The 21,729-nt window shown below is 32.3% G+C and overlaps 1 protein-coding gene across 1 annotated transcript; it reads right to left on the minus strand.

The window, feature by feature from the left end:
• Positions 1-758: 758 nt before the first annotated feature.
• Positions 759-20,780, minus strand: LOC129216916 (GDP-fucose protein O-fucosyltransferase 2-like). The gene is made up of 7 exons (XM_054851134.1): positions 20,569-20,780; positions 17,025-17,287; positions 13,101-13,350; positions 10,699-10,765; positions 10,278-10,575; positions 6,013-6,136; positions 759-921 (listed from the first exon to the last, which is right to left on the minus strand). The coding sequence occupies exons 1-7, from the start codon at positions 20,709-20,711 to the stop codon at positions 765-767; spliced, it is 1,302 nt and encodes a 433-aa protein (XP_054707109.1). The 5' UTR covers positions 20,712-20,780; the 3' UTR covers positions 759-764.
• Between the last annotated feature and the right edge of the window lie 949 nt (positions 20,781-21,729).

Below are 21,729 nucleotides of genomic sequence, written 5' to 3' on the forward strand. Positions count from 1 at the left end.
TCATGGTACAGACATTGCCATTGACATTTTGAGGGGGGGGGGTTGAGGGGTATTTTTCTTATTTTTTGGGGGCTTCACAATATTTAAGGGGGTGGGGCCCTGGAAAACAAATTGTTTGATGGTAGACTCACGAAGTACAAGACTTTGAACTATTTTTGTTCAGATTTTATGACAACTTAAAATGCAGGAAAACATTTCCCCACCGCTCTTTTCTACAAGTTCACTTGCTTCCTACCCAAAATCTAATGAGATCAAACATACAAAAATACTTATATGTTTCAACAGCTATACGTACTTAAAGCTCCCCGCATTTCAGACTTCCAGTGTGATTAAAGGTTTTGCAACCTTAGAGTAAACATGACAATTTGTCACAAAAAGCTTATCTGCCATTTTGGATCACTTTATTGGGAGATCCTAGATCTTCAGAATTTGGATCTTGGAATCAGAAAATTTTATAGGTTAGTTTCAAAGGCATTTTACACCTCTATAAAATTTCATCCAATTCGGAGGTATGGTCAAATGGGGACAATTTGAAAAACCAGGTCAGCTGACGTAGAATGACTCAAATAAAAAATATTAATCATTGAAAAATCTAAGTTTTTACTCTTTTTCCGCCCTTTTGAAGGAACTAGAGGTATTTTTTCAAATTACCTGAGCGACCTGGCGCCCGAAAGTTGTTGGTCTCTGCACATGAAAAATGCTTAGAATGAATTATTAAAAGAAACTCAACATTCACATAAGTGATTTAAATAAAAACAATAACTTTATTTATATACAATCGTCCATTTTGAAGGTTGTTGGCATGAGGTTTGATTGTCTCCACATAATCTGTTAAAGGTTGTTTCAGCTTTAAAACCTAATAATTCACGCTCCTCTTGAATACGAAAAGAAAAAGTAGACTCAAACGTGCCAATGAAAAACCTGGAAATAAGTGGGAAGACAGAAGAATGTAAGTACTTTTTTTCTTGGATAAACAAATTTTACAATAAAAATGTTCACTTTTTGTAAAAAAGAATTAAAGTAGTTTAAAAGCCTGAAACTTAAGAACCAGTAGGAATGCAAAATTAAGGTAACTGCGGTAATGGAGAAAAGAAAAGCAGCAAATGAAAAAAATTAAAAAAAAAAAAATCAGAAAAATGAACAAAAAGGCTTAGAGCTTTCTTTACTTCTAGTCTTCTTACTTTCTTTCTTTTTCTTTTCTTTCTTCTATCTTTCTTTAAAAGCTCCTTTTAACCATCTAGAAGTTCACTCTTTTTTACAAGCTATTAAAACTCTTTAATTTTAGTTAATTTCTCATTGCAGAATGCATTCTCATTTTTCAAAGTCAAAAGGAATTTTAAGGAATCTGAATTTCGTTTGAGGATCCAAACAAAAATATTTAAACTGTTAATTTTGAAAAATTTCCTAAGCGGGATATGGTAATGTCCATTCAGGAAATATATAACCTTAAGTTCAATTATCCCAGGCTCACAGAAACCTTAGAAAAGTCTTTCTACTTCTTACATTTTTATTATTAATTTGTCACCTTCTAAAGAACAATATAACAGGCATTTAACAGGGCTACATAACACTTATTCATGTGGAGGCTTAATATAAGTACTAAAAGGTAAATTACCAACTCCTAGGCCCTAATCAGATTTTCTGTCTCTAATGGTCTACCAAGAAAGTACAAAAAACTAAAAGGTGTCTAAAATAGATTTTTACAATGCTTCAAGTATCTAAAAATTTGAAAACAACTTTCTTTTCTGCTTGATTGCATACATTAATACGTCCCTTGAAACTTGTCCCCAGCATTTTGTGTCATTGCCATCCCACAGTTTTTACAGGCTTTCATGCTCACTAGGTGCAACTGGCATCTTTGTTAGTAAAATAAGAATTTAGGGAGTGGAAATTTTAAAGTTTTTTCATTAGGTGTATTAATATCAAGTTGAGAAAAAGATATGTCTGTCATAACTATCCTTATTACTTATAATGAGTTACTTTTAACATTATTGTGCAATTTCTTTTAATGCTTATAAAAGGTGAACCTTTGCACAAAACATGTAAAAAGTAGTACAGTAAAATTAGGGTAAAAAATGGCCCAACCCAAACATTAAAAAAAAAAGTTTAAACCTTTTGCAAATTACTTCTAACCCTTCCAGCAAGAAAAGGTAAAAAGTTCCAGCATTCTGAGGGTCGGGTTTGGGGGGAAAGGGGGGGGGGGGGCAAAATAATCCTCTTTAAAAAAATAATTTCTTTAACAAAATTACTCAAAAATCGCAGAAACCATTCTATAACAGTAAAATAATAAACTGTAATAGACAAAAAGGCTAATTAACTGGAGTCTCCCCCTAGGGGGCTGGGGTCCATCGCAAAGATTGCCGTCATTGGAATTTTTAAGGTAGTTTTTTCAAGTGGTATTTCTATCTTTTTTGAGATTTTTTATTTAAGATGGGTAATAGTTAATACTTGAGGGGTGTGCCATCACTTTGGGGGGGGGGGGGGAGTGTAATTTTCATTCTTAAATCGACAATTGCAGAGAAGTTAACGGAAAAATTTCACTGGTTTTTAACTTTTCTTAAGTACAAAATGCCACACAATAATACAGTAATATCAGACGACTAAACCTAAAATGATCTAAGCGATCTCAGTAACCAATTTAGTTGTGACTGGAGTTATTTAACTGTTTAGAGTGCTGGAGTGATATCTAAAACTAAATTGCTGTGCAGCCCAAAAAAAAAAAAGTACAAATTGGCTGAGGTTTCCCTCCTTCTTCTTAATTAATTTACTTCAACTTTTTTACGATCTTTTGCCATCTCCGTAAAGGGGGATAAACCGAAATCGCCAGTAGTGAGACGGACAGTGCTGCAATTCTGCGCCCTCTAAGTCTGTGAGAGTTCTCGTTTGCAAACACCAAGCTGTGTCTCTTTTACGCAGTAGCCCATTATGTGAATTATGCTAAATATGCGCACATATACTAGCAACAATGTCTGAAACTTTTGAGTTCATTATGCCATAAAAAAATTTGATAAAGGTGTTACCTCAGGCTACCCAACAATCCAACGCAGTGACAAATTTTAGTGGTCCAGAACCTGTATAAACTGAACAATCGAACAAGTCTTGATGAGAGCAGTGAGCAATACAACAGTAGAATGCTAAATATTTACACTTTTTTGTCTCTCAGTTTAGAGATCACAATCCGTTTCTAAAGTCACCAGAAGTATTGCAGTGGTATTGCTCGCTGATACTGGTCGGTCACTGATAATAAGGTGAGTTGTGATGATGCCTTTAACATTGCGGTAGTAACATAAAAGGATATTGAAGGCAAAAAATTTAGTGGCATTTCTTTGTAAAGGAAATATGCAGTTAAGCCTCAAGCTTCTGATATGAGAGTAGTAACTATCTGTAAAAATGTGTCAACTCAAACCATCTTTTACACCGAATGGTATGTACAGTAAAAATGCAATAACAAATTGCTAAAAACTTCCAGTACAAGTTATCAGCTGATCCTCAATCAGTATTCGATGAATCTGGATTCATAAGGAAAGAAATCCTGTATCGTTATAGTGTTATTACAGTAAAACCCCTCCTAACGGACACCCCTCTTATGCGGACAATTTTTAATTCCCCAGTTCCAATGCAAATAACATTATTAAACCCCTGCCCTGCGGACACCTCTCTACTGCGGACAAAAAAATTTGTCCCGTTAGTGTCCGCATTAGAGGGATTTTACTGTACTTGAAGTAAAAGATCCATCCACCCATTCACCATCACAAAACAAACAGCTGGTGTCATATATGTAACAGATGGAAGATACCTTCTCCATCATGTTTTTTTTTTTTTTTTTGGTAATGATCTGCAAGCTTCAAGGAAATGTGCCAGCAATGCAGTGTATATGCCACTTGTAAGGGAAAGCTACTGTCATTTTTGATGGATAGAAGATAGATTCAAAGAAGGAGAAACAACTACAGATATATCATCTGCGTCCTATCATAACAGCCATGCCTTCTGCACTAGAAGACTTTCTGTGACTCATATCTTGTACTTGCTTTGAGAGATTCATTAGATATAGTGAATGTTTGAAAAGTGTGAAAGTGGACTGAAGTATATGCACAAACTGTGTAAGACATAGTTGCAACAATAATGATCTAGATACCATAAAAGATCTTGATAACAAAGAGTTTTGTTAAAAGCTTAGGGGAGAAATCATTTAAAAACTCCAGTTCTGATGAAGAGTTATAGCCTTAATCTGATGACATATTTGAGGCACGCATGTATACATCACGTAAGCTAAAAACTTCAATTTTAAATATAGCGAAAAAAGCAAAGTTTATGGGAAAAAACAGTTTGGCATAATTTTTCTGACCATTTAATCAAATGTGCCACCAGAGAGGGAGAGGGGGAGGCGGAGGGGTGGGGGGGGGGTAATCTTATTTCCTTTTATATTATTCCTTTATATTATTATAAAGTATATTATTTCCTTTTTGGGAGGTAAGTCACTGTTCTTGGGGGTGGACAGTCCTGATTTAATGCATTTTAAATTTGCATGAAATTATTAATTATTTGCATAATACTTCTACTTGAAAGGAGGGGAGGGGTGGGAATTGAGGTGTCATTTTATTTGGGGGGGGGCAGCTTTGTAAGGAGGTGTGCTGTTGCTCTCGGAGGATGGACACATTTGATTTCTAACTTTAAATTTGCATGAAAAAATATTTCCACTTGAAATGTATGTAGGGGGGTAATGCTTCGTTTTACGGGGAGGGGTTATTAGTGGGTTGTGTCATCCCTTTTGGGTGGTAAAAACATTTAATTTTATGCTTTAAATTTAGTATAACATAATATTTAAACTTGAAATGCACTCTAAAAATTCTGAAAAAATACCCAAAACAGCAATTTTTAGATGCCCCCCATTTTCTGAAACCCGATGTACAATTGGGTGGGACTTTTTACCTGCTCTTATTGGGAGGGTAATAAACAATTTGCAACTGGTTTAAACTTTTTTTTTTGGATGTTTGTGTCCGACTCCTATTTTTACTCTACTAAAGGTAGTCACATTTTATGTCTTGTCAGGTGAAATGTTAAAATGTCACTACCACCCAGTGTAAAAGTTATAGACATGTGGAGAATAAAGATATACTAAGAATAAAATCATACAAATATTTAGATGCCCGATTTGTTGGAAGTTAATCTTTCAAATGGTGCATCGGTAAGTTTAAATTGAAATGCATTTAAAAAAATAGTTGATTAGCAGTTTCAAAATGTTTCAGTACTTAATCATTTTTAGTACATTTGTTTGCATTTTAGACAAATTGATTCATGAACCAAAATCAAGGAAGACTAAGAAAATAATTTGTATTCATAAAATTTGTCAAATTTACAAATTTAAACTCTCACAACCTCCAAAATAACTGAAGACATTTTGTGTATTTTTACAGTTTAAAAAAATACGTATCTTGCTTTTCCCAAAATTGCCAACAAACTTCACCCTTTGTGAAAAGTTGCGAAATTGAAAAGTCAGGAGTGCAAAATAACAACTGTCTAGAAAATTGCTCCTATATTACCTTTTGACTTGTCTTTTATGTTTAGAGGAATAATTAGAACAAGAATTTAATAAAAAAAATAAGCTAACAACAATAATATTCAAGTCATGACAGACTGAGAAATGAATGGATATTTTTTATTCAAGTAGCCAATTTCCATTTATTCACAACCCAAAAAGAATTAAAATATTGCTAACCAACAAATTATTTACATTTATGGGACAGAATACGATAGTGGAAAATACACAGCAAGTTATTTAAGCTCGGCTGCAATCCAATTCTGAACTTTCTAACCAACAAATTATTTACATTCATGGGATAGAATACTATAGTGGAAAACACACAGCAAGTTTTTTTTAAAGATTGCATGCAATCTGATTCTGAACTTTTTAATCCTTGGCATCCTAAAAGAAGAACTTTGAGTTTAGAACATTTTTGCTAAAACAAGTTTAAATACAAAAAACTACATTTAATATTTATGAAAAGGACAAACCTTCCATGAGCACAAATCCATTGATCCACAATAGCAACACCACCATCTAAAATGTCCCTATGTACATTTAGGGTAGGAACAAATTGTATAGCATCGGGAATGTAACTTTTCAACTCGAGAAATTCTAAGAAGAAAGAAAGAGGAAACAAAATGCTGTCTTTATGATAAAATTATATATGAATAATAAACTTTAATAAAAGAAAAATATCGACAAAAAAAGAGGAACAACTCAAGGTCACTTCCACAACTTAGGTTTTGTACTGAAGAGGTGGGAAAGCATCCAAAAACTCAGCACCTATGCTTGCTGGAGAATGACTACAAGACTTTTAAACATTAAACAAGCATACTCAAGTACTTGGTGGGTATTTGGAATGGTTCAACTCCAAATCCTAGGACCATACAAGTCTAAGTGCAACATTTATATAAAATTCTCATAAATGAAAAGTAGCATTCTAGTGTTTCCCCCCAGAACTTTTCAGGAGGGCGCTGGGTCTGTCCCTCTTCTGATCAATGGGGTTGTTTCCTTCAGTCAAAAGTATTACTTTTAATCACTGTACTTTAGTCACATTGTTGGAATAAGCAAAAAACAACATGGAGCGAGATAAAACCTTAATTTTCCCAACACTTAACTTTTCATTATTTTTTTTTAAATTTCCAAGGCGTAGTCCTTGTGAATCACAACTGATGTACTTTGTTGCATCTCCACTGGCGCTGAATATTTGAGATTGCTGTCTACCGTGTTTCCAGCATATGATATTTCAGTAGTGAAATAAATAGTGCGCTTTACACTTGCTATCAACCATATCGTTGCTAGTACATGTGAGTAAAGGAGCAAATTAAATATTGCATTCTGCGCTAATGGCATCAGTGATCGGTATTGCATCACTCGTGATGTTATGTGCAGAAGCATAAAAAATGGAATTGCATTGTTTGAAATAATTGTTAAAGAATATTTAACTTTGTCAAAATATTTTAAAATGGTTAGATCCTATGGTTTTAAGCATGGTCTTTCAGAAAAAAAACTTTTAAAACCATAGAAACTACTTATTTGGCAAAACCATGCATTATTTTGTCAATGTACTTCTTTTTTTTTCTTCTTTGAACAAGAAACAAGCTTAGAAACAAGACTAATTAGTTACTTTTCAAATAATTAAACCAAGCGATTTAAAGTAAAAAAATCTGTCAAATAAAAGACCCAATTAAACTAATTTGCCACAGACTTTTGATGATCCTTTAACGCGATTAAAATTATTTGCTAAATGAATATATCGAGTCATAAATAAATGCAAACGTTCGATTAAAATAGAAATTAGAAAAGACGGAGCAAACATCATGACAATGTAAGCATATTTTAAAAAAAGTCTTTCATGTCTAACATTTTACAGGGTACGGGATTTCCTTTTTTTCCTAGATGTAACTTGGTTTTTAATTATGTTGTTTTTATAGGCCTGAAGGAAGCATGCAGACCTCGGAAATATTTAGCAGAGTAGCAGTTGAAATAAGCACATGACGAACAAAGTAAAGGAAGAAAAAAAATATCCTTTTTATTTTAGCACTAGTGGCACCTGCACGGCTTTGCCCGTAATAGAAAAATTAAAGGTCTTTTGGTTCGCTTGTATATTTACAAATAATGTGTGGTGAATTTTCTCGCCAATTGGCTTGTACCGACGTTACAGTTCCACGCTATGATAATTTCGTATCTCGCCAATTGGCTTGTGCCCATGTTACGGTTCCAAGTTATGATGATTTCGTAATTTATGATAGTTTTTTTCTTAAAATTGGAATAAAAAAAGAACCACATCGAATTTTCGAAAAATCGCTTCGAGGTGCACACCCCCATGCTACATACTAACTTTGTGCCAAATTTCATGAAAATCGGCCAAACGGTTTAGGCGCTATGCGCGTCACAGACATCCTACAGATATCCTACAGACATCCTACAGACATCCAGACATCTAGACATCCTCCGGACAGAGAGACTTTCTGCTTTATTATTAGTAAAGATAAAGAAGATGATAATTTCGTATCTCGCCAATTGGCTTGTGCCCATGTTACGGTTCCACGTTATGATAATTTCGTAATTTATGATAGTTTTTTTTCTTAAAATTGGAATAAAAAAAGAACCACATCGAATTTTCGAAAAATCGCTTCGAGGTGCACACCCCCATGCTACATACTAACTTTGTGCCAAATTTCATGAGAATCGGCCGAACGGTTTAGGCGCTATGCGCGTCACAGACATCCTACGGACATCCTACAGACATCCAGACATCCTCCGGACAGAGAGACTTTCTGCTTTATTATTAGTAAAGATATTGAATGAGCAAAAACTTAGACACTGTATTTAACTTACATTGAATCCATTTCAACAGGAACATTAAAAATATAGCATTATACTAACAGGAACAACATCTCATCAAAAATGGCTAACTACTTATTTCGAATTACTTTAGAAAAGATGCATCTTCACGGGATAGGACATTCAATATAATTACCCCATTTTTGTTGAACTGGACTGGATGACATTAACGTGCAGACATCACACACAAAAAAAACTAAGGGAGAGAGAGAGCTCCGAAACCTGCAGCATTACATAGACGTGAAAACACATGGTGAAACAACCAACATTCAAAATTTTAATCGCTTATGCAAAATAACAAGCAGTTGCCATACACGAAAACTTTAGAAAACATTTCACGGTTATCACCTGCAGGAACTAATCAAAACCCAATCCAGTTCAAATGAGTGAATCGCCCAAATGACGTCACTACCGATTCAATGTTGTTCGTTTGTTTACATCAAAGCAATTTGTCCGAACCTGATCTGCATGGGGCAAAAATGTATTTTGAAGAAATAAGTGGGTGGGTTATTTCTTTTTTTTTTATTTTACTTATCTAAAAGAAAACTTGACTAAAATGTTAACAGTTTTTCTGCTAGGGAAATTTCGTTTAAACGTTTTCGTTAGAAAGATTGGATCGCTAATCGGTCGGAGTTCGCTTCGCTTGCTAATTGGGTGGGTTACTGTAGCGCGGTCGCTTGGCGATAAATAATAAGAGTTGCGAGATTATTTTACAATTTGAAAGCTACTGTTAGTGTCATTTTAGTCTATTTGGCAAAATATTTGAATTGCAAGTAAATGTTTTTAGGATTTTAAAGGGTGTTTAAGCATTTTAGAAAAAGAAAATGATTTTTGTATGTCAGAGGGGAAAGGGGGGGATTCCTTCTAATCAAGGGATTTTTTCTTTCTTTGTTCGGATCGCTAATTGATCATAGTTCTTTTCACTTGCTAATCGGCTGGGTTAACATAGCAGGGTCAAACGGCAAGTTTGGCGATACACAATAGATTTGCGGAACTATTTACTTTTGAAAAGTGCTGTTAATGTAACTTGATAATTTATTTATTTTTTGATTTTTTGGCGAAAATTTTTTAATAGGAAAAAAAAACATCTGCTTCACTTGCGAAAATGTTGGGTTCCAGTAGCATGGTGCTTGGGGAGTTAGGCGATAGCAGAAGTTGGAGGATTATTTGAAGTTTTAAATGTATGTGTAATTTAACGTTTTAAAGAATTGCTTTGAAATCCTAAGTAGCGTTTGATTTGTTTTTAACCAAATGAAATATACTACCTTCTCTTTTTTCTGACCACAATTTTTGAATGTCACTATCGGGGAAGTTCTTTTCTTTTTCAGTTAGACAGATGCATAGGCGTACGCTTGGGGGTCACCAAGGGTACTGTGGTACCCCCATTAGCACATATAAATGAAAGTTAACACGAGGATTATTTTAAGTTTTAAAGCAACAGTAAATCTAATTTAATATTTTATTGAGTAGTTTTAAATTCCAAACAAACCTTAATAGATTTTTTTAAAAAGGTGTGTATGCATTTTAGTCAAAGAAAAATGATCATTTCACTTCAGTGGGGGAGGGGGGGGGTCATGGTTTTTTTTTATTCAACGGACTTTCTTCAAGTTCTTAGCGCGGGCATCGCAGTGCGGGTACTGCTAATTGCATATATAACGCTTTTCGGTTACTTTAAAAAATAAGAAAAATGTTCTTGATTATTCTCCTAATTTCAACAGCAGGAGAATATTCTAAGAATAATTTCTTTCTCAGAGAATATTCTTGACTCACATCACTAACTTTATATAACTAAAATATTTCGGAAACAGCAGATGACTAGACACTAAAAATTATTCCCATCTCCCTTCCACAATTAGATATGCCGGTATTTATTACAATAATTACTGCATACATTCTAAATACTAACCAGATTCAGATGCATCGGAAGCCACAAAAACCTTCTGCAATTTGTACATTTTCAGATACTTCAAAATTTGCTCAGATGCCCATTTCATTGATGGAACTTCTTTTGGTCTAGCAGACACAAAATCTCGCCTTCGTAAATGCACAGCAACATACGGACCACCAACAGCAGTGCGATGGGCACGATTAGAAACAGATTTTTTTTCAGTTTTGTCTACTTTGTCAGATGAATTTAAGTAGAATTTTCTGAACACATCACCTAATTCTGTAAGTTTTTTAGAAAAAACCATGCTCCTCCTAACCTTTAAAGTAAAAAGAAGCCTTAATGAATCATAAAATGAATACTTTTCAATATAAACAAAAATATTTAGTCATTCATTCATCATCTCAGTAAATATGATTATGTGGATAACTCAACTACTCACCAACCAGTATTCGGCATCACCAAATGTATCATGTAGAATAACTTCAGCACGATCAATCATAATGGCACTAAAAGATTTCAAAAAGATAACTATTGATTTCAAAAATATTTGATATGAGAGGCTTCTTAGCTAAATCTAAATTTCTACTGGGTCTCTTGCTCCCACAGTGCAGTAAAACCTGTCTAAATCGATACTGTTGGGACCTAAAAAAATATTGCTATAGACAGTTTGATCATTTATGCTATCATTTTGCTGCAGAGTTCCTTGATTTAAATCATGATTTAAATAAAGTGATTTAAAAAAAAATAAATCATTGATTTAAATCAGGTGAATTTTGTAACATACCCTAAAATCCCAAAAGTAACCCTCCTATCAATTATAGCCCCCCCCCACGTTTTTTTGTGGAAAGTGAAATCATTTTATAACCCCCCTGAATTTACCCCCCCCCCCCCTCACCCGGATCATCTTCATTTGTCACTCCCACCAAAAAAAAAAAAAAAAAAGATAACATTTTCTGCTTCACTTAGAAAGCCTTTACAGATGTTTAGTTTCCCCCTCCATGCACAGGTTTTCTTATCTAAAAAAAAAAGAAAGATAATAAAACACAATGATTTTAAAAAAAGGTCTCCATGGTGTATTTGTTTGAAAATGTCTAGACTCCTTTTGATGCAAGGGCAGTTTTTTTTTGGTTTTTTTTTGTTCATATGTATTACAAAAGAAATTTATGCAATTGCACTGCTTTTTATTCATTTTGGAAGAATCATTTTTGTTTTGACTTGTGAAAATAAACAATGTTTTTGGAAACTAGTTGCTTAAAAAGTAGTGCAAAACTTTAAAATAACCTTTTTTAAAGGAGAAATAAAGTAGTTGAACGAGTTAACGATCATCAGAAATGTATATTTTACAAAATCGAGTAAGAGATTTGTATGTTTTTAGTTCGCAAATTTTTTAATGCACAGTTTTCGAAATTACGATTTTTGTAACAAATTTAGGGTCGTGATTGTGATTTTTGCTTTTATTTTGAAACAAGAACATTAAAATTTTGCTTCTTTTACTGTATTCTTATTCGCAACACCAGCACTCAAATACGCTACCTTGCGGTGATTTACAAAATTACGGAAAAAGGTAAAACATTGCATTCCACGTGTGTCTGTTGGTAAACATAGGCAGTTTGTTATGAGTATTTATTAATGCATTGCATGAAATTAGCAATAAATATGCTCCTCTATTCGATGTTTTTTTTTTTTTTTTTGAAAGAGGATAACATTATACAAGTTAACTTTTTTTATTGTTTTGTGTAAATTTGTAAGACTATGGTTTTTTTTTCATCTTAAGCTCGAAAAAAGGATTTGATGATATCAGCAGAAGAATCAGAGCTTTCATCTCTGCCTAGTTAAAAAATAATTAATTTAACTAACCTTATTTTACTGCAACATTTAGTTGGAATGGACAATATGCAAAATATTTTCTTGAATATATTATCATAGAACGAAATGAGAAAAATGTTTAATGCTGAGAATTTTCATCACCAAAATAGTGCGATTATAGTTTAGGGTTATAGTTTTAGTATTGGGATAGCAAAGAACCCTTGGTAAGATTTCGCATGTCAGTTGTAAACCATTTTTATTATTTATCAATTGTAGAAAGATTACAGAATTTAATAAGTTTAAAGAAATAATGAAAGATCAATTATAAAGAAAACTATCACCATGTATAATTGAGAATTTTATTGATGATGCATGACAGAATTAAATCATAATTCAGAAATTAGAAACATACAAAACAGAAAAAATTAAAATTAACCGGTTCGGCAATTTAAGAAATAACTCAGCTACAAATGTAAAACAATTAGCGCTAGCCAAACAAGACAAAGAAGTATCATTTTTCTCTTTTGATAACAATGGAAAACAAAGGTTTTGTTACATGAAATATTTATAGTGTTCTTATGGCCACAATGAAAATGTAGTTCCATCATGAATTGATAAGTATCGAATTCAACATCGAGGAAACCGCTGCTTACAACTACGAACTACGAAATTTGCATTAATTCCTACCATTTAGTAATGATTCTTGAATTCTCATTTCTTTCTAAGTGGGTCAGAATGTCCACATCACTTTGAAAATCAATTTAAAAGGAATAAAACAAAAAAGTCATGCAAACAAACAAAAACTACATGGCTTATTAGCATCATTTCTACCCCTCCTAATGGACACCCCCCTTTATTGTGGACAAAAAATTGTGTCCACATTAGAGGGATTTACTGTACATAATAACAATAGAAATAAATATATTGGAAGACAGTTATTTATCATAAAATGTAATTTTAACAGTAATTTGATTTTAATATAAAAATAATAATAAATAATATAATAAACTAAAGGAAATGACATTTGCCACTTACCTTTCATTCCTGGACATCAAGAACTTTGCTAAAGTACTGCTGTAACCTTGAATGGATAAGCAGTGAAACTTCTTTGCAGAAATATCATCATAACCCCAAAACCATCCAATAAAATTACCCTCTACAGTGTGCTTGTAAGGGGGAGACTCCACGCAATCTCGAAAATGGTATTTTTCTTCCCAGCCAACATCAGTCCAGCCTTCGGCATAATTTTGCAAATAGTACAGAGCATCCACACTAGAACCATAATCTAGATTAAAAAACATACCAACTCTAATTTTTACTTATTATTTTCTAATTATGTTTTGAAAATTAGTTATTACATGTTTTAAAGAGACATTATTCATGATTCCTGTCTGTCAACGATTTAAGAAAAGGTAAACAAAGAGTCAGGATGTGTTGTAAGATTGCAATCAAATAAGTTCTTCACAGAAAATGAAAAAACTTTTGCATATGCTGGAAATATACATATTTTTGACTTGAACAAAACTAATGATAGACACTGAGAATTTTTATAAAAAGCGGCGTGTCTTGAAAGATTACCATGATGAAGATATTTGGTTGAAATGAAAGTGCACTTGATTTTTTACGAAATATAAATGTGTGTCCTTTAACATATTTCTTGCAAAAACAATGCAACTCTATGTGAATACTCCTCAAGAAAATTAATTTTCCAATATATGTCTGTAAATCTTGTCACTATGTCAGCCCAGAGGCAATGAAGAGAAAATTTGACATCCATCTCACATAGCTCTCTTGTTGGGCAGTTTCTTGCTTTTAATCTCTAAATAATAGCGCCAATTAGTGTTGGTGCATTTTGCTGAAGATAGAAAAAGTTAAAATCATTTTGGTAAAAATATCTTTTTGCCTAAAGTGACTAAAATAGTGAGCTTAGTTCATGTAAATGCAAATAAATCTTTACTAAAATTTAACAATACACATACCTTTAAAATGCTTTTTTTTAATTATTATTTTTTATTTTGAACTATATATATATACTAACTTATATTTTAACTATATATCTATATCTATATATATATATATAGGAATATTTACTGCATCATTGAAACAGGGATCTAAATTAAGCAATAAATAAATACCTTTGTGCCGAGAAATAACAGGAAATATCCAACGTTGTTTAGCACAAATAAACAGATTTCAGAATACACGTGTTTCGAGGTTTCAAGGAACCCCTTTTTCAATTCAAAGGTGTGAGCTTCTAGATGTAAAGACACCCAGTAAAAGCCTAAGATCTAAATGTTAAGTCAATATTCTTTGAATGAAACGCTTTTTTAGCTAATACTACAAATGCTGAACAAATTGGTGTACAAATAAAAATTAAGGGAAAAAAACTCACACTGGTTTTGCTTTTAAGGTTTTAACTATTTAACAAGACACACAACTTGAAGCGCAGCAAGGGGAGGTAAATTCTAGTCTTTCATTTTCACACATTTTTGCCAAGCCTAACACAATTACAGTATTTTTATACACATGTATAAGAGCTGTTTTAACTTCTCTTCCCAGAAGGTGAATTCAGGTTGTGCTAATGATCATAATTCAACCAAAATACCTAAAATCAAATACAAATTTAACTCTGTTTGAGGTGTAAAAAAAACTGAACACGACTACAGATCAGAAAATGTTAATTTCACCTAGATTTTTTTGCCAGATATTCAAATAAAAACTGATCTTTAATTGAAAAGCATTGAATACCCTTCAAATGTAACACACACACAAATAAAATAAATAAAACATTGCTATTAACAATAAGTTTAGTTGATTTTAATCATTCCAGAGCTTAAATAAGAATTGCTAACATCAGCAATAATTTCAGTTTTAAAAATAAAGAAATACTGGCATTATACTGCTTGTAGTATGGCAGGTACTTCTATTTCTTAGTGTTCCATGGTTTCAAATGCTAAGTATAGCTGCAAGAAATTGAAACTAAAAAACCTAATACTGAGAAAAAACTTAACAGACCACTTTAAACTTCACACATGGTAACTTATAAGTGCAAAATCATTGAAAAAATTACCAAAATAGTGCTCTACTGCATCAAATAATAATAATAAAAAAAAAAATAATTAATTAATTAAATAAATAAAAACCCCTCAAAGAGGAAAGTTCACTGATGTGGAAAAAGGGCTTTTGCAGCAGCTGTATCAGTGGAAGAGGGTAAAAATTCCTACCTGAGATATCTGCTTAACAAAGTCCCACATATAACGTATTTTTTTTTTTTTTTTGAACATGTCAAAATGGATATGAAAAGTAGTAGTTATGTATTAATTCCAGATAAAAAAGGGAAGCATTGCATGCATTTCTTATATGATAAGTTTTAGTTTTTTTTTTCTTTCTTGAACATGCCAAAATGGATATGAAAAGTAGTAGTTGTGTATTAATTCCAGATAAAAAAGGGAAGCATTGCATGCGTTTCTCATATGATAAGCTTTAGTTACATTGGCATTATTACTGTTAGATGTTTCAAAAATGTTTGTGTCTATAAATGAGTTAATATGCCACACGTCTCTGATAGACTGGGACTACTAGCACTGGTTTTTAGACAAAAACCCAGTGTCCCGGCCAATTTACTTCATGTCCAGGTAAAAGACAAATTTGATTATAGATGGCCAAAATAGTCGAAAAATAATGAACTGTGAAGGATATTTTGGGCAATTTCTTTTTTATTTGTAATACTGACCTGTAAAATAAAGATCGGTTTAGGTTGTGAAGATTTTTACAACAAGATTAAAGCCAAAAAATACTTTTAAAAAGTCCTAGCCAACAAAAAGTACATGTAAATATTGTTCAAATTTTTATTCCTCATTCAAAGTGTTACTTCTTAGTTCTTACTTAAGTAACTGATAAATATTAACATGTAAGAAATACATGTGTTTAAATTTATCTGCTTGTGTCATTCATTATTACCATGATTTAGGTCCATAATTAATAACCATCTGTTCATAGTATGGAGAATGGACTACTATCTAAAAACCAGCCAAGAGTGTGCACCTTCTGTTACAAGTCCGGTGCAACTTCAAACTTTCTTTAAATGATGACACAGTTCTTGAGAAAAGCACAGGAGATTTATTTACAGCTATGTACAGGAAATGTAGTTACAACTGCTAAATCAATCATCAGCAATTAAGCAAATATCAAATAACACCAGAAACTCAACGGCAAAACAAGTATTTGCATCCAAATGCGCAATAACACAGCGCGGCTCAACAAGAAACGAAACTCTATAGTTAGAAAGCGAACCAACTCCCCCATTCACAAGATGCCCGCTGTTTTATGCAGAGCGAAGAAATATCTAGAAAATCCTACAAAGTTCTACAAATTTCTCATATCTTCTTTTTATTCCATTCACAAATCTTAGCATGCAGAAATGGAGGAACCCTATACTTCATTCGAATGTAAGGGGGTTGTATATTCATTACAAGAAACTATTTACAGGTTAAGTTACTACAATAATTTTTAGATGAAGAATAATGGAATAAACGCCAAATTTAGCCAGATTACAACAAATTAATCATAAAAATAATTACTATTTACAGAATTTGTAACACTACCTTTTTTAATGCCTGCAATGATGGGGGAGGGGGGAGGCGAGATAATTCCGGCATCTCGATTGATCACTTCAGAAATCTGACACGCCTTTGAATTTCTTTTTTTTTAAAGGGGGGGAGGGGGGGAGAGAAATAGAAAGATTTTTGTTTACACAAGTTTTTCAAAATATATAAAGGTTTCACTGGTTTTCTTTTTTCTTTTGTTCTTCTTATTCAATGCAACTCAAAATGGCTGATTTTCTGCTCAATGCTAAAATGCATTGACATGGTACCAGAAATGTATAGCATTGGTTTAATGAAATTTAAATCATCAACAAAGCCCAACTATAAAATAACCAGCTCTTTTCCAAACACTTACCATTTAAGAAGTCTTCTAATTCTACAACTGGAACATATTTTGCAAGACTAGGAACATCAAAAAATCTTGACCACTGTAACTGAGCTTGAAAACCAATATTCTTTGTTTTCCAATGATATAAAGGTCCCCAAGGTGGCAAAACTAATGTCCAATGATTTAGCTTGTCTTGTTGATTCAATATCTTTACAACGGTAGCAACTCGCATATACACATCTCTCCTTAAATTAAAACCTTCTCCAGGATTTACATCATACAATAAGTATCTAAAAAAAAGAACAATAGTAATAAAAACAAGAATTCAAACCAATTTTAAGCAATAAGATAATGGAAACAATATATTTTTAATAATGCGGCTTTGGGGCTTTTTTATTAAAAGTCAATACATCTTTTGACATTTTTTTATTTTGGGTGATTTTGAGTAATTTATTGCTATTTAAAACGAAAATTTCTTTCTTGAGAACATTCAACAACTTCAATTTCTAAATTCTAGAGTTGCTATATACTTAAAGATATCGCTAATCATTTTGACCAACCCGAAAAAATTCAGTTAAATCATAAGAACTTCAAGTGACCACAAAATTTGCTTGCTGTAAGCGAATTCAAACAATGTGATGGCAATAAAAATAAGACTGAACACTTATTTTGCTGAAATGGATATTTCATTGTATTTTCGTATTTGCTGTAATGAGATTTCACTGTATATTAGAAGGCTTTTGAGGGTCACTCCACAAAGATGCATTATTTTAATGTCAGTAACTAAATAAAGTGATTCTTAATCTAGGAATTACAGTGAAACATGTGTAAGTTGACCACCTGCGGTGCCATAATTTAGTTGTCAACTTAAACAGGTGGTCAACTTTACAGGTTTTACTGTACTGTAAAAAATAATAGCATGTGCAGGAATTCATACAGTATTTAAAAAAATAAAAATATTACATGATTTTATGACGTACATTGAACCGACATTTTATTTTGAAAAGATTGTATTATATTTGCAATAAATTTAAGAAAAGCAACAGATTCTTATTTTAAATAAATGTCTTCCTTATAAATTGTTTTTTAATTCACGATTTTCAAATAAAACCCTTAGTCTATATGTTATTTTGAACTTTAAGAAATTGTTTCAATAATAACAATTTAAACATTTTAAGTTTGGACAGTCTTAATCCACATTTTACAGGTTTAAAATTATAATTCAAGTACTAATACACAGCCAACTCCCGTTTCAGCAAAAAATCCAAAGTAGCCAAGAGTCTTAGACCTAGGGTTTGAAAATATCATGATATTTTCAAAAACAATAGATGTATCGGATATTTTGATATACATCCGATATTTTCAATCAGCACAAACTAAAGTCTTCAAAATAGTAAATACAGTGAAGCACCGTTTATACGTTTTTGAAGGGACTGTATGAAAAAAGCGTACAAATGAAAAAACGTATAATAGGTATAGGTTAATGTGTATTAGACTCTGCAGGGACCCATTTTAAAAACGTATGAAAGAGAAACGTATAAACGGTGCTTCACTGTACATCCTCAAATCATTCTTTATTTTCCTATTCTATATTTTTACATTATAATTACAATATGTAGACTTAAAATTACATAATGCTTTTTTCATTATTTATATCTAATATTTCATTTTACATTTCTATCAATTTCAATGGAGCTAATTTAGCTGTTTTACTCATTTTTCTTCTGTTAGCTACTTTATATGGATTCAGAAATAAATAATATGCCATGGGCGCACATATACAAAATTGCAGGGGGAGGGGGGGGGCTTAGATATTTTAACCGTGGTATAGCAGGATATTTTCCCCATGGAAACCGATTTCAGGACAGATTAGAGTCATTAATATGTGACATTTTTAATAACTTATTCATTAATGTGTTGGAGAAGAAATGTTTTTACATTTTTGCAAAGAAAAAAGTATTAAAAGCAAGGAAGTTCTAGTTTCTAAGGGGGGGGGGGCCTCGAGCCCCCACTTGCTCCCCTTTATGGGCGCCCTTGTAATATGCATTAATGGGTGCACAGTCATAAGACATTTTCTTTATTTTTGAGCAATGTTTAATATTTAATTAGGCACTTTTAATATGAATTAAAATTGTTACATTACTTATAATTTTATGAACATAAAATACAAGGGGAAAAGGAATATTATAATACTTTGTTATATTAATGATGTATTCTACATCATAAAAATATACTACATAACTTTTTAGTTATTTTTAATAATAAATCAACAATATTATTATGATTAATATACTTTTTATATTGAAAATACCATAGTTGAAAAAATAAATATTGAAAATATCAAAATATCATGATATTTTTAAAATAAAAATTGGATATATATATTATATTAGCAAAGGCCAAAGGGTGATAAATATTTTGGTACATCAAAACGGTTTTTCTGGTTCTATCAACTGCATCAAAACAGGATTCGACTGTACATATTGATTAACAAAGGCTACACACAGCCTTAAAATAGCCTAGTTGATCTACTGGTGGCAAGTTATTCACTCCTACTGTCTAGCATTCAAGAGCAGGGGTTTCCCATGGGATTTCCCCATACACTCTCAAACATTTTTTTAGGCACCGTATTAGAGATGTACCGAGTAGCACTTTGGCCGAGTACTCAGCCTTTCACTACTGGGTCGATTACCAAGTACCAGTTATGTTTTAAGAAGAACCACCCATACACACATGATGAGTTTTTAGCTCATTGGAATAGTAGTATAGACCTCCATGTCCATAGAATAGTTTTTTTAAACAAAATTTCAGCAGAAGTTTAATTACACATAATTCAAAAGACTTTGTGTCAAATATTTTACAAAAAAAAAAAAGGATTTTTTAAAATTAAAAAAATAAATAAAAGGAATGATTATTCAAGTTGGAATTAAAACAAATTACAGTAGAGTCTCGAAAATCCGAGGTAATTGGGGCTCATGCCACCTCGGATTACTGAAAACTCAGATTATTCAGAAAATTCTACCTGATTAAAATTTTAGTTTTCAATAGACATGAGGAGGAGTATTTTTTACTTCCTTGTTCAAAGAAAAAGAAGTATTGTCTACACAAAAAATTAATCACTGAAATATAAACATAAATTTTGCTTTTAATCACCTCTAAACGAATTCCGACTTTTTTTTCACAGCGTCTGAACGTACAGTCGGACCTCCATATATCTAACTTCCACATATTAAAATTTTCTATATATCGAAATCCCAGCAAACTTCTATGTTCATTACATAGAAAAATTGTTTCTATATATCGAAAAAGTCTCTATATATCGAAAAAAATTTCGAGACATTCGTAGGTTTTTTTCCATTTTAGACTGCTTGTCTTATGAAAAATAAAGGTTACCAGCTTTCTAATCAACTTTCTTCTCCTATTTATTATAGACTTTTTTTTTTTTTGATGAATAGAATACGTCGTAAACTTTTAATGAAAATGGTTTCGAAATTTTCTTCATATATAAGTTATGCATACTTCATTTAAATAAAAAAGAATAAAAAGAATTCAGACAGAACCAGCAATTTACTTGTTAGTTTTTTGCGGGCTCCATTCATTTTGTGAAGAACTGTCACAAAGTTTGCTCTTCTTGCCATTCGCAGAACAGCTGTCGCTTTGAGATAGAATACCTTTGAAAGCCAGTAAAAAAAGGAACACAAGTGTACGGTGCATTGAACAGGATTGAATCAACACATTTGATGCGAAAGAAAAATATAAACATATCAATAATTTGGCCGAACTGAACTTCCGGATTTTAAGGGCTGTAGCTATTCAGCCGACCGGAATACTAACCCACCATTAGCTATTCAGCCTGACTGTTAGGTGACGCTAGTGTACCTGCAAGACAGTCCCTTGTTTCCTAAAGCGGCAATGCATTGAGGAAATATTAAATGGGTTGCTGAATAAAAACATTAATATAGTAATAAATACCTTATGAAAGTAATGGCGTAAAACTCTGATTTGCGTGTTTAGCTTTTTTTTTTTTTGTTCAGATATGCCTTCGTGGTTTAAAACCATGACCGTATCTTAAAATTTGACACAAAATTCAAATTGACAAGTTTTCGGTAAACAGTGTTGTGTTTTATTATAAACTTCGAAGTTGATTACTTTTTGCAACATTAGTTCTTATTTTACTTAGGAATTACTATTAATACTTCTTCCACATTTGTAATTTTCGTTTTATGATAGTCACATGCTTAATTTTTAATAATATAAAGGGATGAAGAGCAACTATAAAATGGAGGAAACTGAACGCTCGTCTAATCCTAAGTCCAAACTGAAGAAGAACTTTTTGTCAACTCGAAGGAGACTAAAAGGTGTGCCAGAAAGACTTTTTTTTTTCTTGTGGCTTCCGAGCTCGGTATAACTTTGATATATCCCCCCCAAAAATTATACGCCAAATCTGGCCCTCCCTACGTACTTTTTAGGGTTGCTGTTTCTAATTTTGGTGTTGCCAATTTAGGTTTTTTCAGCTTTTAGGTTTTTGTTGTTGCCAAATTTAGTATTTTCTTGTATTTTGTACCATTTTTTGAGTTTTTTAAAAAAGTTTTATGGCAACAATTTTTGGAAGTCGCCAAATTTCCGATTTGGGGGGGGAGGGTATATCAAAGTAGTTCCCCGAGCTCGATTTAGAAATTTTGGGGCATACTTCTAATGCAGGCCCATTTTGAATTTTATAATTGAAGGTAAA

The sequence above is a fragment of the Uloborus diversus genome, chromosome 2 (assembly GCF_026930045.1).
Source record: "Uloborus diversus isolate 005 chromosome 2, Udiv.v.3.1, whole genome shotgun sequence".
Lineage (NCBI taxonomy): Eukaryota > Metazoa > Arthropoda > Arachnida > Araneae > Uloboridae > Uloborus > Uloborus diversus.